Consider the following 13,300-nt stretch of genomic DNA (forward strand, 5'->3'; position numbering starts at 1 on the left):
TGGTGGTGACGAGATCAAACCATGGTTCTTCCCATTGCTGGAAGACATTATGGGATTCATTATGACCCTGGCGGCCGGCGGTAAGCTGGCGGTGTTCCGCCAGCTATTATGACCGTGGCGCAATAGCCACGGCCATACCGCCGGCAACTCCACTATACCGCCAGGCTTCTGCCTGGCGGTCATAATCCCCAGCATAATCATAAGCACCGCTGCCCTGGGGATTATGAGTCCCCGACCGCCAGCCTGGCCACCGCGGTAAACACTGCCATGGAAAGGCTGGCAGTAAGGGGGACTTGGGGTGCCCCTGCACTGCCCACGCACTTGGCATGGGTAGTGCAGGGGCCCCCCCGTCATAGCCCCGTCACGCATTTCACTGCCCGAATTTCGGGCAGTGAAATGTGAAACGGGTGCTACTGCAAACGCTGCACATCAGTATTGCCGCCGGCTCTATTACGAGCCAGCAGCAATGTTGATGTGACTTTTCCGCTGGGCCAGCGGATGATAACACTGTTACCGTCCGCTGGCCCAGCCGAAAAGTCATACTAGGGAGCCAGAAATACCGCCAGCACTGGCGGTATTCTGGCTCCCGCAGCCTCGGCGGCCTTCTGAAAAGACCGCTGAGGTTGTAATGAGGGCCTATGTGCCATCTACGGGTGAAACCCCAGCTGTGACTGGCTAACACAGGCAAATTAGTTTCTTTTCCCTGGTGTTTAAAGATGCCACCAGGTAGTGTGCACCACTTAAACACCCAGACCTCTCAGCCAGTTCCAGAGGTGCAGTGCCTCATGGTACCGAACCGAAGAGCCCACCCCACCCCGCTTGTTGCAATACCACATGGCAGTTTTGCCTGTGAGAACCTGTACCGGCATGCCTTTGATGGTCAGCAGGAAGGCCTCCAATGCCAAGCGCATCGTTCACATCTTGAACATGTTTATGTTGAGGTTCAGACTCCACCGGAGGCCAGAGTCCTCGGATATCTACCTCTCTAAGAAGGCCTCCCCAACTCAGTAGTGGTGCAGCAGTCTCCACTGATAGTTCTGGTTGCGATACCGAGAGGGGTCTGCTGCGTGTCCAACTGCGGTACAGCAGTCATCATTGCAGATCTTTTGCAGAGTCCTCGGACACCTGGATAGAATAAGATAGGTCTGCCTGGAGCTGGGTCCACTGAGAGTTCAGATCCCAGTGAGGAACCCACATATACCAAAAGGAATGGTCGACCGGCAGAATGGAGAAGGCAAGCAGGTAAAAAAAAAAAAAACAACAACACCAGAGCCATGCTCACTGAGACCAAGGACAAAGACTGAAAAATCGAGATAATAGCTTGAATGTCCTGAACAGCTTGGTCCAGAGGAAAGGCCCAAAAGCACACCGTATCCAGGATGTGTCCCATGTAGGGGAGCCTCTCCGAAAGGAGTCAGGTTTGACTTTGGCAGGATGGCTGAGAACGCAAATGATAACCAAGAGGTTCACCGTTGGAGGTGGTCCGCAACAGACTGTGGTGAGCCCGCCTTCAACACCTAGTCATTGAGGTAAAGGGAGACTGGTAGCCCTAGACAAACACAGACGTGCAGCAACCAATGCCATCACTTTTGTGCCCAAGGGACAATGATGACACTGGAAGGAGCGCAACAAACTGAAAATGCCTGAGGACTATACTAAACAGCAGGCAGCACCTGCAGAATGGGGATGTGAAAATAGGGTCCTGAATGTCCAACACCACCATCATGCCTTGGCATCCAGGGCAGAAAGACCTGGACCAGAGTAAGCATCTTGAATTTGCCCTTACGGAGGAAAGCATTGAGAGGGCGAAGACCTAAAATAAGATGTAGGCCTTTATCCTTATTTAGCACAAGGAATTAGCATGAATAAAATCCACTCCCTACTTCCAGGCTCTCCCTCCATGGCTCCTTTGGCTAAAAGGGCCTGCCCACAAATGGCCCTGAAAGAGCTTAATTGATGTAGGTGGCAGCTGCTGCAGGTCATAAAGGAATGGCAGGGAGTAGCCAACATCTGGACCAAACTGTCAGATGTAATGCTCTGTCACCTGGAAAGGAAGTGTCCGAGTGGCTGATCCTGCCTCCTATTGGATGGCTATGTGCCAATAAGTGTGCACTCTAGCGGTTTTAAGGTTGTTGTCGAAAGGTTGGGATTTGGGGAGGTGGGGGGAGCTGCCCCCGATCGCCAGGTGGCAGTTGTCTGCTGGGTCCATGGGACGACCTTCAAAGGACTGGGTAGCTTGTTGTGCTGGCAGCAGGGCCCACCACTATAGCTAAGCCAAATCCTGGACATAGCCCCAAAAAGGGCAAAACTTCTGGAGGGATTAGCGGACTGATGCTGAAAGCCCAAAAGAGTGTGTCATAACTCTGTTCTTCGCAGAACGCTCCGAGGCCGAACCCGCCTTTTCACCAAACAGATAGGTACTGACAAAGGCTAGGTCCATGAAAGACACCTGGATGTCCCATGAGAAGGCAGTGGATCCGATCCATGTGTGGCACCTGAGCACTATGCTTGTCCCATTATCCCTTCCTAGTCAATCCCTGGTGCCCAGAGCCAAGTGGTGGCAACTTTTACCACATGCCAGCCATTCCAAATGGTTGAGTACGGAGGTCTTCTGGGACTCAGGAAAGATCTCACCAACCATGTCCCAAAGTGTGTGGATGTAGCATCCAAGAAAGCAGCATGTACTCAAGACATAGTTGGCAGAGGAGAACATTCTCTTGGCTTGTTATATACAACCTACTATCGGTTGAGGCATCTAATTCACTGGCATCGTGTAGATCCATGTATCACTAGTCTTCATCAAAAGGGTGGGAGGACAAACTTTTCCTTATCCTCTCCTTTACTCTCTCCATATGGCTGACAGTAGTCAGGGTCCAAGTCAAAAAATTTGTTGATTGTCTGTGCGCAACTGTGTGGTAGAAGGATAGCATCTGAGTCTAAGTACTGAGTATCGGCTGTGCCACACTGGGACCCAGGTGCAGCCTCTGTCGAGATGAATTCGGCCCAGTGACCACAATGGGTTGCGGCTCCTCTTCCACAGTCAACAACTCTAGGACCGGCACAGAGTTTAGAGCTAAACCCGAAGTACGCACCAATGCCAATGTGGAAACTGAAGCAGGCTCACATGGCACAGATCGTGCAGATGGCAGACACAATGTTACTTACCAGACTGAAGGACCCTGCTGCATTTTGGGGTTCAAAGGTGCACCACCAGAAGATTGCCAAAAATGTACAGTATGGCCTTTCAAAAGGCTTCGAACTGCTGCAACATCACTGATGGACCCGGGAACTTAGGGTTAACTGGGACCAAGGATGGAATCCACTCCTCAGCAGAACGGGAGCAAGACCTTGAAGAAGGGTTCCATGGGGAAAGAGTGCCAGGAAAGGGCTAAATTCCCTATGGACTTCTTATATTAATTCTAGAAATAACCCAAAGAATTTGACTGCTAAGACAATATGGTGCTGGAACCACTTCAGAAAAGGGAAGTGGTCTACACTCGACTTCAACCTGGAGTGGGACCTGTTCTCGAATGGCCTTAGGATTCATTTGGGTGCAGTCATCGCAGGCCTTGGAGTTGTGTGGCAAACTCAATCACCAACTTGTAGGGACCTCTCACGGACATCTGTTTGCAACAGTCCCTACAAGGCTTAAACCTTGTAGTCGTGACAATGACATGCTCCCTTGCACACTGGGAAAATGTGAAAGAAGAAAAGAATCATTTCACAGAGTGAAGAAAAAGAGGATTGGCGCTCTGCATCTTCATCTGAAGGTGCAGCAAAAAAGAAACTGATGTTAGCACATATTGGTGGCGTTTCAATGCAGATCTTGCTGTCACTTCCGGAGTGGAACAGGACCAATGTGGAGATGCACAGTCATACCTACTGGAGCAAAGGGGCACTGCTTTTGAGTTTTCCGGACTAAGTCTGGTGCCTGAGGATATTCACAAGGTGCAGAATTGACAGTCATAAGTAACCATCAGAAAAATGTTACACAACTGCTTTGTTTATTTTTTATGTGCTACTTAATTCCAGTATTTAGCCTTTCCCAGTGAAACACATTTTTGCGGATGAAGAGCAAAGGGTATAGGTAGATCCAATGATTTACCCTGCATCATATATTTAAGTAAAGAAGGAATCAAAGACAATAATCCTGATGACCATGTTATAAGAATGAAATTGTGACCAAACTGGAAACAGGAGGATCCACCCTAGGAGGTTTGTTTCATGGACTGGAAACTGGCATGCCCATCACAGGAGTTCCACATTGAATATTGGTCCAAATTATTTTGGAGTGGATTATTGTAGAAAACTGGATTTTGGTTGCAGTAGTCCCCCAACTTTTTGACTGGTTCCTGATCCACTGCTGGCTGAAGTACACTGAGTCCCCAGTGCCATTGTTCTTTCCTCAAAAACAAGACCACTGGTCACTTGATCCCCAGGTGGCCAGGCCTTTAGCATCTCTGTAAGTCCTTGGTAAGAGGTACCTCTGGTACCTAGGGCATATATACTAAAAAGGGTCCCTAAGAGCTGCAGTATAACTTCTGCCACTCTAGGGGACCCAGAACCAAACTTAAACAGACTGCCACTGCAGGCTATATGACAAGGTGCTCTAAAAAGCAAAAACACAACATGACACACACTTTTTTGCCATGTCCCCTAATACTGCATGTAATATTTGGAAGGCACACCTACAGCAGATATGATCCTGCTATGTCTATGTCAGTTCTTAGACACAGTAAGTGAACAGGGAAGCCATTTTAAGTACATGTGCTGGATACTGGTCAATGTGAGTTCCCCAGTTACATGATGGCTTCACTAAAACTAGGGGTGTTTAGTTTCAAACATCTGGTATTATTAAGCCTTCACTGATTCTAGTGATAGATTTATTAATACATGCACCCAGAGGGCACCTTAGAGGTGCCCCCTGAAAAACTACCAACTATTGATGTGCTGACTGACTGGTTTCCACCAGCCTGCTACCAACAGACAAGTTTCTGACTCCTAAGGTCGAGAGCCTCTGCTCTCGGGCAGTTAGGAACAAAGCCTGCTATGGCAGGGGTGTTACACACCCCTCCCAACAGGATGACCTGCAAATCTGTTTTCCAAAGCAGGGGACTTTAAAGAGCCCACCACCTTTGGTATGCAGGTTTGGCTTCCCTCAAAGGTGAGGAGATGCCAACAACCCTGGCTGGGGCCCACATGTCACTCGGACAGGCGGGAAAATTAGCTATGCAAGAGGAGTGTAGCACTGCCAGGCTGGACACACCTCTATGGTGAGCAGCATGAAGTGAACACAAAATTAGGAATTCCACCATCTTGTGCATGGTGGAATAAGGTATTCTGGGACAGGGAGATGCCCACTACCCAAAACAAGTGGTTATCTAGGGGGCGTAGTGGCCCCAGGGGTAAGTAGCTCACTGGCTACTACCCTTCACTCCCCTTAAGACTCCAAATGAGTATTTAGGGGACCCCTTATACCAGGAGTTCAGATTCGCTGGACTACAGAAGAAGGACTTGAAAAGCCGTGAACTGCAAGAATTGAGGAGCAACAACTGACTTGTCCCCAACTCCACCAGCTTTCTTGCCGTCCTCAGCAATTGTGCCAAAGACGACTTGCCCTGCAGCTGTTCTGCATCCAAAAGCCTAGGAAGACTTCCAGCACTTCGAGAAGTAACCAGTATCTCCCATGGAGTAGTGGAGCTGCTTCCCTGCATCCTGCAGGCATTAAAGAAAACCCACATGGATTCCAGAACACCAAAGCCCGACTCTCCAGCACCGGTGCCCCCTAACTCGAGTTGAAGTGGGCAAACAGAGTTTGTGTGGTCCTAAGCCCCCAAGCCCCCTACAGCCAAAGCCCACCTTGGGTTTACAATGGACTGCCTGATGCCACCTGCAGCGTCTTTCCTGCACTGGAACCAGACACCAAAAGACACCACTGCACCTGAGCCCCACAGCCTGAGGAGAAGTGGGCCAATCGTGTCCCTACGTGCCCAAGGATCTCAAGGGTCAAGCCCCCCATCTGGGTTACCCCAGACTGGCTCCCCAGGTCTGCCTGCCATCTCTTTCTGACAGGACCAATCTACACTGAAGTGAATAGACTCCAGATGCCGTAACACACCGCTGCACCCGGATGCCCCAAAGACCCCCCGATGTGAACTGTTGGTGTGGCCTTGGACCTTGCTCCATACTCAACACAAGTCCAGAAGAAAGTTCTGTAAGTTGTTACTAAGTACCCGTATGCAGTGTTTGTTTCATTCCCACAGGATAACATTAGGGCACTCGAGGCTGAAAAACACCTTTGCAACCAGACGCCCCAATGCCCTCCAAGAGACCTGTTGGTGATGCCTTGGACCTTATACCATACTTACCTTAACTCCAGAAGAATAGTCCTGTAGGTCGCTGCTAAGTGCCTGAATGCAGTATATGTTTATTTTCCCATACAATAACATCAGGGCACCAGAAGCTGAAAAGCACCTATGCACCCGGATGCCCCATTGTCTCCCAAAGTGGCCTGTTGGTGCTGCCTTGGACCTTGCCTCATACTTACCTTTACTCCAGAAGAATAGTCCTGCTGCTAAGTGCCTGAATGCAGTATATGTTTATTTTCCCATACTGTAACATCAGGTCACCAGAAGCTGAAAAGTACCTCTGCACCCAGAGGCTCCTGTGTCTCCCAAAGTGGCCTGTTGGTGCTGCCTTGGACTTTGCCCCATACTTACCTTAACTCCAGATGTTTGGTCCTGTAAGTCACTGCTAAGTACCTGTATGCAGTGTTTTTCCCTATAGGCTAACATTATTGCTCCAAAAATTGCACAGTCTCAACTTTTGAAAACTGTTAAAAGTCATAACCTGAAAAGTACTTACCTAATCCCGATGATCTTGGCATCTAAATTCATATAAAAGTATGTATTATTTTAAAAAATTGGTGTCAGATTTCTTTCTTGAGTGTGTGTCTCACTTACTGCCTATGTGTGTGCCTTACATGCTTAGCACTACCCTCTTATATGCGTAACTTCTCATCCACACAAGACAGCATTTGGGGTGTCATTTGTGCCTCCGTAATTCCTTTAGGGTTTATTTGGATTCTGCACAGTGTACCTCTTTGTAGTCCACTATATAAAGAGCAAGCTTCCTACAATTATCACCCTATTCAGAGCAAAGCGGAAGAAGAATTGGAGTAAATCTGTAGGAGGAATGGTTTTATAAGAGCTACTAAATCAATGGCCATGGAGGGAAGAGGATGAATCATGATAAACTTCCTTTCTCTTCCATTTGAAAGTGTAGGAAGTTCTTTTCTTTTAAGGGAGTGAAGTAATACGATGGGAGGTATAACGGGGGCCAGATCCTAAAAATATTATGCCCTCTTTCACAGATGAATGAAGAAGATTCTTAAACATGTGTCAGGCAGGAATTTAAGGGGTTTAGTCAAGAAGGAAGCTGTCGTAACCTGACAAGCTTTCCTTCTCTTCCAAAAACAAGTGTCATTTAGTGAATCATTTGTGTTTTCACATTTAATTTAGTAAAGTGAATAGAGAGAAATATTTTTCTCCCCCTATTTTTACATACAGGTAACCAACACCCCCCCCTCAAAAAAATTTAAACCGCTTACCTTTCCACTTAGAGTCTGAAATCCATCCTCCACATGTTTCAGAACGTAGGAGTCAAAAGGGCAGGTAGAATAAATAGTGCTTGAAAGGCTGCCTTTGCGTGGTACCAAGATCTAAATCAAAAATATACACAGGCCATTGTATTTTTTGATAAACTTGACAAAAATAAGTTACTTACCTGTAACTGTGGTAATCCATATTGGTATTTTTCATAGATTCACATGCTTGAATAATTTCCCATCGTCAAAATGGGAGTCCCACTGTACCTTAGGAAAGCACTATGTAAGACCCATGACAGGCTAGAATGGCAGTAGGCCAACAGTTTTATAGCCTAGGTCCTTTTGAAAAAGGGCCAAACATGAACTATGACCAATCAGGCGCCAGCAACCCCTAAAATACTCCCAAGAGAGGCTCTTTCCCTCAGATTTTCAAGCACAAGAGTGAAGCATATTCCTGAATATAGGGGGAGCCTCTAAGGGGAGGAGGTAGGGTCACATGTGAATCTTTGAAACATACCAATACCAGATAACCGCAGTTACAAGTAAGTAACTTATTTTCTTATCCAGTATTGGATCTTTCATAGATTCACATGCTTGAATCAGAATAGCAAGCAGCATTACAGTAAACTACAAAGACCCGTAGCGGATGGTGGGTAAGAGAAAAAACTATTATAATAGTCAATATAAGATTCATTTTGTCTGAATAAAAATGAGTGGGAATAACTTTTACATTGAAAACATGCATACTTGAATATTTGGCTAAACAAACATAATTAAAACAAGAATGTACATGAATAAAACATTTGTATCAAGAAAGAGGCTCACCTTAATGAAATAGATGGCGTAGTACAGCCTGTCCCACAGCAGAGTCACTGCATTGTGCTGACTCTAGGCAGTAGTGCTGCGTAAAAAAAGGTGAGTATTCTTCCATGTTGCAGCTCAGCATATTTTCTCCAGTGGGATGCCTGCAAAGAGAGCAGCTGAATTAGACACTGCTCTTGTGGAATGTGCCTTAGCCATTCTCGTCAGTGGTCTGCCAGCTTTAGAGTGGCAAAACTGAATGGTTGCTGTGATCCACCATGCTATTTTGGCCTTTGTCACCGCAGTCCCTGGACTGCCTTGACTATAAGAGACTAGCAACTGATCTGTTCTGTGAGTCTGCTTAGTACGGTGGAGGTAGAACTTCAGACATTGTTTGATGTCTAATGTGTAAAGAGTCCCGGCGTAGAAGGTTTTGGAAAAAAAAGTTCATAGTATGATCGGTTCATTAAGAAGGAAATGGGACAGAATCTTTGCAATGAACCTCGGATTTGTTCTGAGGGGGACAAATTTGTCAGTGAAGTGCAAAGGGGCTCTTGAATTGTAAAGGCCTGTATCTCGCTGACTATTCTGGTTTATGTGAAAGCAAGTAAAATTGCGATCTTCCATGTAAAGAACTTCAGTTCAGCCTTATGAATCGGTTCAAACGGGGATTTAATCAATTGCGAGAGCACCATGTTGAGATGCCATTCAAGGGCAGGTGCACGCTCAGGAGGAAAGGTTCTGAATAACCCTTTCATAAACTGCTTGAGGAGTCTTTTGGAGCAAAGTGATGCAGTTTGTGCAGAACACCTGTATCTTGAGATTGTAGTAAGGTGAACTTTAACTGAGTCATGAATAAGGCCAGACTTGGCCAGTAAAAGAAGATAAGGTATGATCTGTTCAGGAGAGGCCTTCTACGGGTGTACGTTGCTTTGCTGGCATGAAGAACAGAAACTTTTCCACTTCAGTCTGTAAGTCTTGTCTCTACTTTCAGCCTGTGCTTTGGATAATATATCGCTGTATTCCTGATCGATGGTCACGTTTCGGAACTCCTAGAACTCAGGCGCCATTCATGCAACTGGAGAGAAGCTGGCTCCGGGTGTACGATTTGGCCTTGGTTCCTCGTAAGGAGTGTTTGTTTTAGAGGAAGATGGATGGGATTGGTCATGGATACTAGAATCAGCTCCGTAAAACAATGTTGTCTGGACCACGCGGAAGCTATCGGGTTGATCTGGCAGTGCTCTATTTTCATCTTTCTGAGAATTCTGGGAAGCAATGGGAAGGGGGGAAAGCGTACGCAAAATCCTAGACCATTGCATTGAAAGAGCATTGCCCCACAACCCCAGGAGCAGGTATCAACTGGCATAAAACTGATATCTGGCGTTCTTGTCCGTTGCGAAGAGATCTAACAGCGGTTTGCCCCAGCACCAGAATATACTGTCCAACTCTTGCTGATCTAGTTCCCATTCGTGGCAACTGTCCTCTGTTCTGCTGAGTGTGTCTGATATAGTATTGTTCACACCAGACACGTGCTTTGCCCTCAGGGAGATTTTGTGTATTGTGAGCCAACTCCAAAGAAGCTTGCGCTTCTTGAGAAAGAGACAGAGATCTTGTTCCTCCGTGTTTGTCGATGTAATCCATGCTGGTTGTGTTGCCTGTACTGACCAGCACAGGTGAGCCCAATATCCATGGCAGAAAAGCCTGTAGTGTGAGGAATATTGTTTTTAATTCCAAGAGCTTGTTGCAGCGATTACGTTTTCAGCGGCCAGTTTTCTAAGTAGGGAAACACTTTAAGACCCTGTTTGTGAAGTGCAGCTGCCACTGGATCAAGACATTTTGTGAAGATCCGAGGGGCAGCCGTCCATCCAAAAGGAAGAACTCTGAACTGATAGTGGGTACCGACTACGGTAAAGCAGAGGTATTTGCAATGCCTGGGATGAATGGGAATGTGGAAGTAGGAATCTTGCAAATCCAGGGATGTCATGTAGTCTCCGCTATTTAAATGGTGAAGGATGTCTGAAAGATTTCAAGAAAGACCCCTTGCAAAGAAATTTGTTTAATTTTCTGTGATTCAGTATTGGTATCCAACCCTCTGTTATCTGTCTTATCAGCAAAAACCTTTGATGAGGGGGAACCTTCTCGTTTGCACCTTTGGAAAGCATTAGTAATGCTTCTTTTTTCAGCAAATGAACATGGGATGGGTGCACTCCTTTCAGAAGATGGTTTGGGTGTCTCTGCACAAACTGCAAGGTGTGACCATACCTTACAATATCCAATACCCATTTGTCTTATGTTATCTCCTTCCATTGGCAGAAGTAATTTGAGATGTTCATGCCCATTTGGGTGGAATGGGAGGAAAGAGAAATTGTAGCCGGTAACTGGTTCAGGTCATTGCTTATGACTTGCGTCCCAGCCCTGTGGGGCTGTTTCAGGTGTCTGTCTTGCTTGCTATAGGCTGCTGCAAGTGGCTGGTGATAGGCCTCATGGTAGGGAGGCCTGTATTGAAATTGCAATGGATGTGGTCACTGGTAACCAGCTATGTATGAAGAGATACATCTACCTCTGGCCCTTTGAAAGGGCAATTATTTAAACTGCAAATTGCTAAGCCACCTGGCAGTGTCCGTGTCAGTCTTTATTGCCAATTAATGCAGTGTCTATGTGTTTGCCAAATAAAGTTTTGCCATTGTAGGCCATGTCCAAGATTTTGGACTGGACCTCTGGTCAGAATGATGTGACCTTCAACCAAACCTGGCGACATAAAAACCGCTGCTCCAGCTAACTGGCGAAAACCTGTGGAGGTGATGTCTAGGGCAAAATCGATGATTTCCGAAGAAGTACAATCACCCTCCTGTAGTATCTTCTTCGCCTCTGATTTTTTATTCTCTGGGATGAGAACAATGTAAGGGCTGACATCTGACCACATTTGGCGGTCATAACACCCTAGAATTGCTAGGGTAATGGCTGCACGGACATTGGCAGCTGACAGAAGGGAGAATCTAATTCCTACATTGTCTACTTGTCTGCCTTCCCTGTCTGGCTGAGCAGATATGGGAATGGAATGGTTCTTGGAACGCTTTTGAGCAGCCTGGGAGACAACAGTCAGGTTTCAGATGGCCATTTAAGCAAGCCGGGGAATCTTCTGTAGCTCTGTACTTTTTATCCAGGCAAGGTGGCACTGTTGGAACTGTGGCCGGTTTCTTCATAATTTTTAGCCCCTCGCTCCAAATGTAGTCAATAATGGGGATAGCTCTTACTGATTTTCTGGCTTGTTCTTTAAAACCATGAAGAAAACAGTTTGTTTGAGAAAAACGGAAGTTGGCAGGTGAAAACGCGTTGCAGCCCTGTTCATCAAGTTGTTGAAACCCCCGATGTCCTCAGAGAGAGAGTCTGATGGATGAGGAGGTGAAGGAGATAGTGTAGGTGCTAAATAGTCATCCCATTCATCGCGAGGGTGTTGGGGGAATAACAATCTCTCCCTCTTCCCTCTCTTTTTCTGAGGAGGTGTCACCCTCCCTAGGGGGTGCAGCTATTGTTAAGGCTGGTGTCAGCCTAGGTGTTGCTGGAGGAGGAGGAATGTTCCTTGGTGTGACCGGATAAGTAGACTGGAGTTGTGGAGGCTGATGTGGCTGATCCTGGGTAGAGTTTGGAAATCTGCGCCTATGGTCTTGGAGCATGGCTTGCAGATCTTGGATAAGGGACACAGGCATCTATACAGTATCACGTGTTGGTTGGTGATACTCTTAATGCTCACAGTGTTTGTCATGAGAGATATAGTATGACTCACAGACCTGCTAGCCATACTCGTCGTCATCATCATCCTGATATTTAACCGGAAGTTCGGAAGGACTGTGTGTGGACCCCAGGGTCCCTCAGCTTCAGATTCCTCCCAGTCCAATAGCTGGCTAGGCAGCAGGGATGAAACTTTGTTTGGAGAAGTTTCTTCAGGCTGTAGAGTAGCTGTTGTGATCTGAATAGTAGTTGCAGGGTCAGTTGACAAAGCAGAGAAGGTAATGGTACATTGGGACAGTAATGTCTCTCCCGTCGATGGTGCTGTCGTCGATGATGGAGTCGTCAACTGTGGTATTGTCAATGATGGGACCGTAGACAGTGGGTCTATGATGGAGTAGACCTCATGGACAGTTGTCTTTGTGAGGATTGCTTTGTCGATAGAATCTTCTTTTTGAATGGTGGTGATAAGTCCACCACCTCCGAGGGTCTGGTGCCAAATATCTTAGAGGATGAAATGGGTGTATGAAAGGCAAATTGTTGACAATGTTGCTGACGAAGATTGCCTCGTCTGAGATGGTGGTGACAGTAGATGCTGTAGCCGTTGACACGGTCATCGACAGTGTTGTCGTTGACAGAGTTTTTAGCGATGTTTGTCCCAATGGTTCAGAATAAGGAGAACAATGACGTGTCCTTTTTTCAGGGATGTACTGAACGGCTTTGAGGAGGCTGACCCTGCGGATACCAGATACGTTTTCTCCTTTGAAGGGTCTTTATGGTGAGTTTTAAAAGTCTTTCTGCTCTCCTCAGAACGCCACAGGTCAGATGATCTTGACCTTTTATTGGGTTTAAAGACAGTATCACTCTCCTCATCTAAATAGCTGGATTTTGTAGATCTGGTCTTCTGTAGCCTGTCCCTCAGAGTTTTTGAGGAGAAGGTTTGACAGATCTTACACTCCTTCACTTGGTATTGAGGGTACAGGAAATACAGCCAGTCTCTATGTGGGTCATCCACATGCAACCTTTTCTTCCCACAAGAACTGAAGGAGTAAATAAGACCTTTTAGGATGAATAAGACATTGTCGCTGTAGGAAAACTGGTTTTCACTGGAAAAAACTGAGCAGAGCTCAGGGAGACTCCCTTCACACGGCTTGCGGTATAATATCT

General features: G+C 46.6%; 1 protein-coding gene across 2 annotated transcripts in view; it reads right to left on the minus strand.

Annotated features, from left to right (window-relative positions):
• Positions 1–13,300, minus strand: part of ANKRD27 (ankyrin repeat domain 27) — a 494,829-nt gene that overhangs the window by 343,257 nt on the left and 138,272 nt on the right. For both annotated transcript variants that reach the window (XM_069217700.1, XM_069217699.1), the window contains one exon: positions 7,610–7,720. In XM_069217700.1, the coding sequence (XP_069073801.1) occupies positions 7,610–7,720 (111 nt within the window). The remainder of the gene's footprint in view (positions 1–7,609; positions 7,721–13,300) is intronic.

Source organism: Pleurodeles waltl, chromosome 12 (assembly GCF_031143425.1).
Source record: "Pleurodeles waltl isolate 20211129_DDA chromosome 12, aPleWal1.hap1.20221129, whole genome shotgun sequence".
Lineage (NCBI taxonomy): Eukaryota > Metazoa > Chordata > Amphibia > Caudata > Salamandridae > Pleurodeles > Pleurodeles waltl.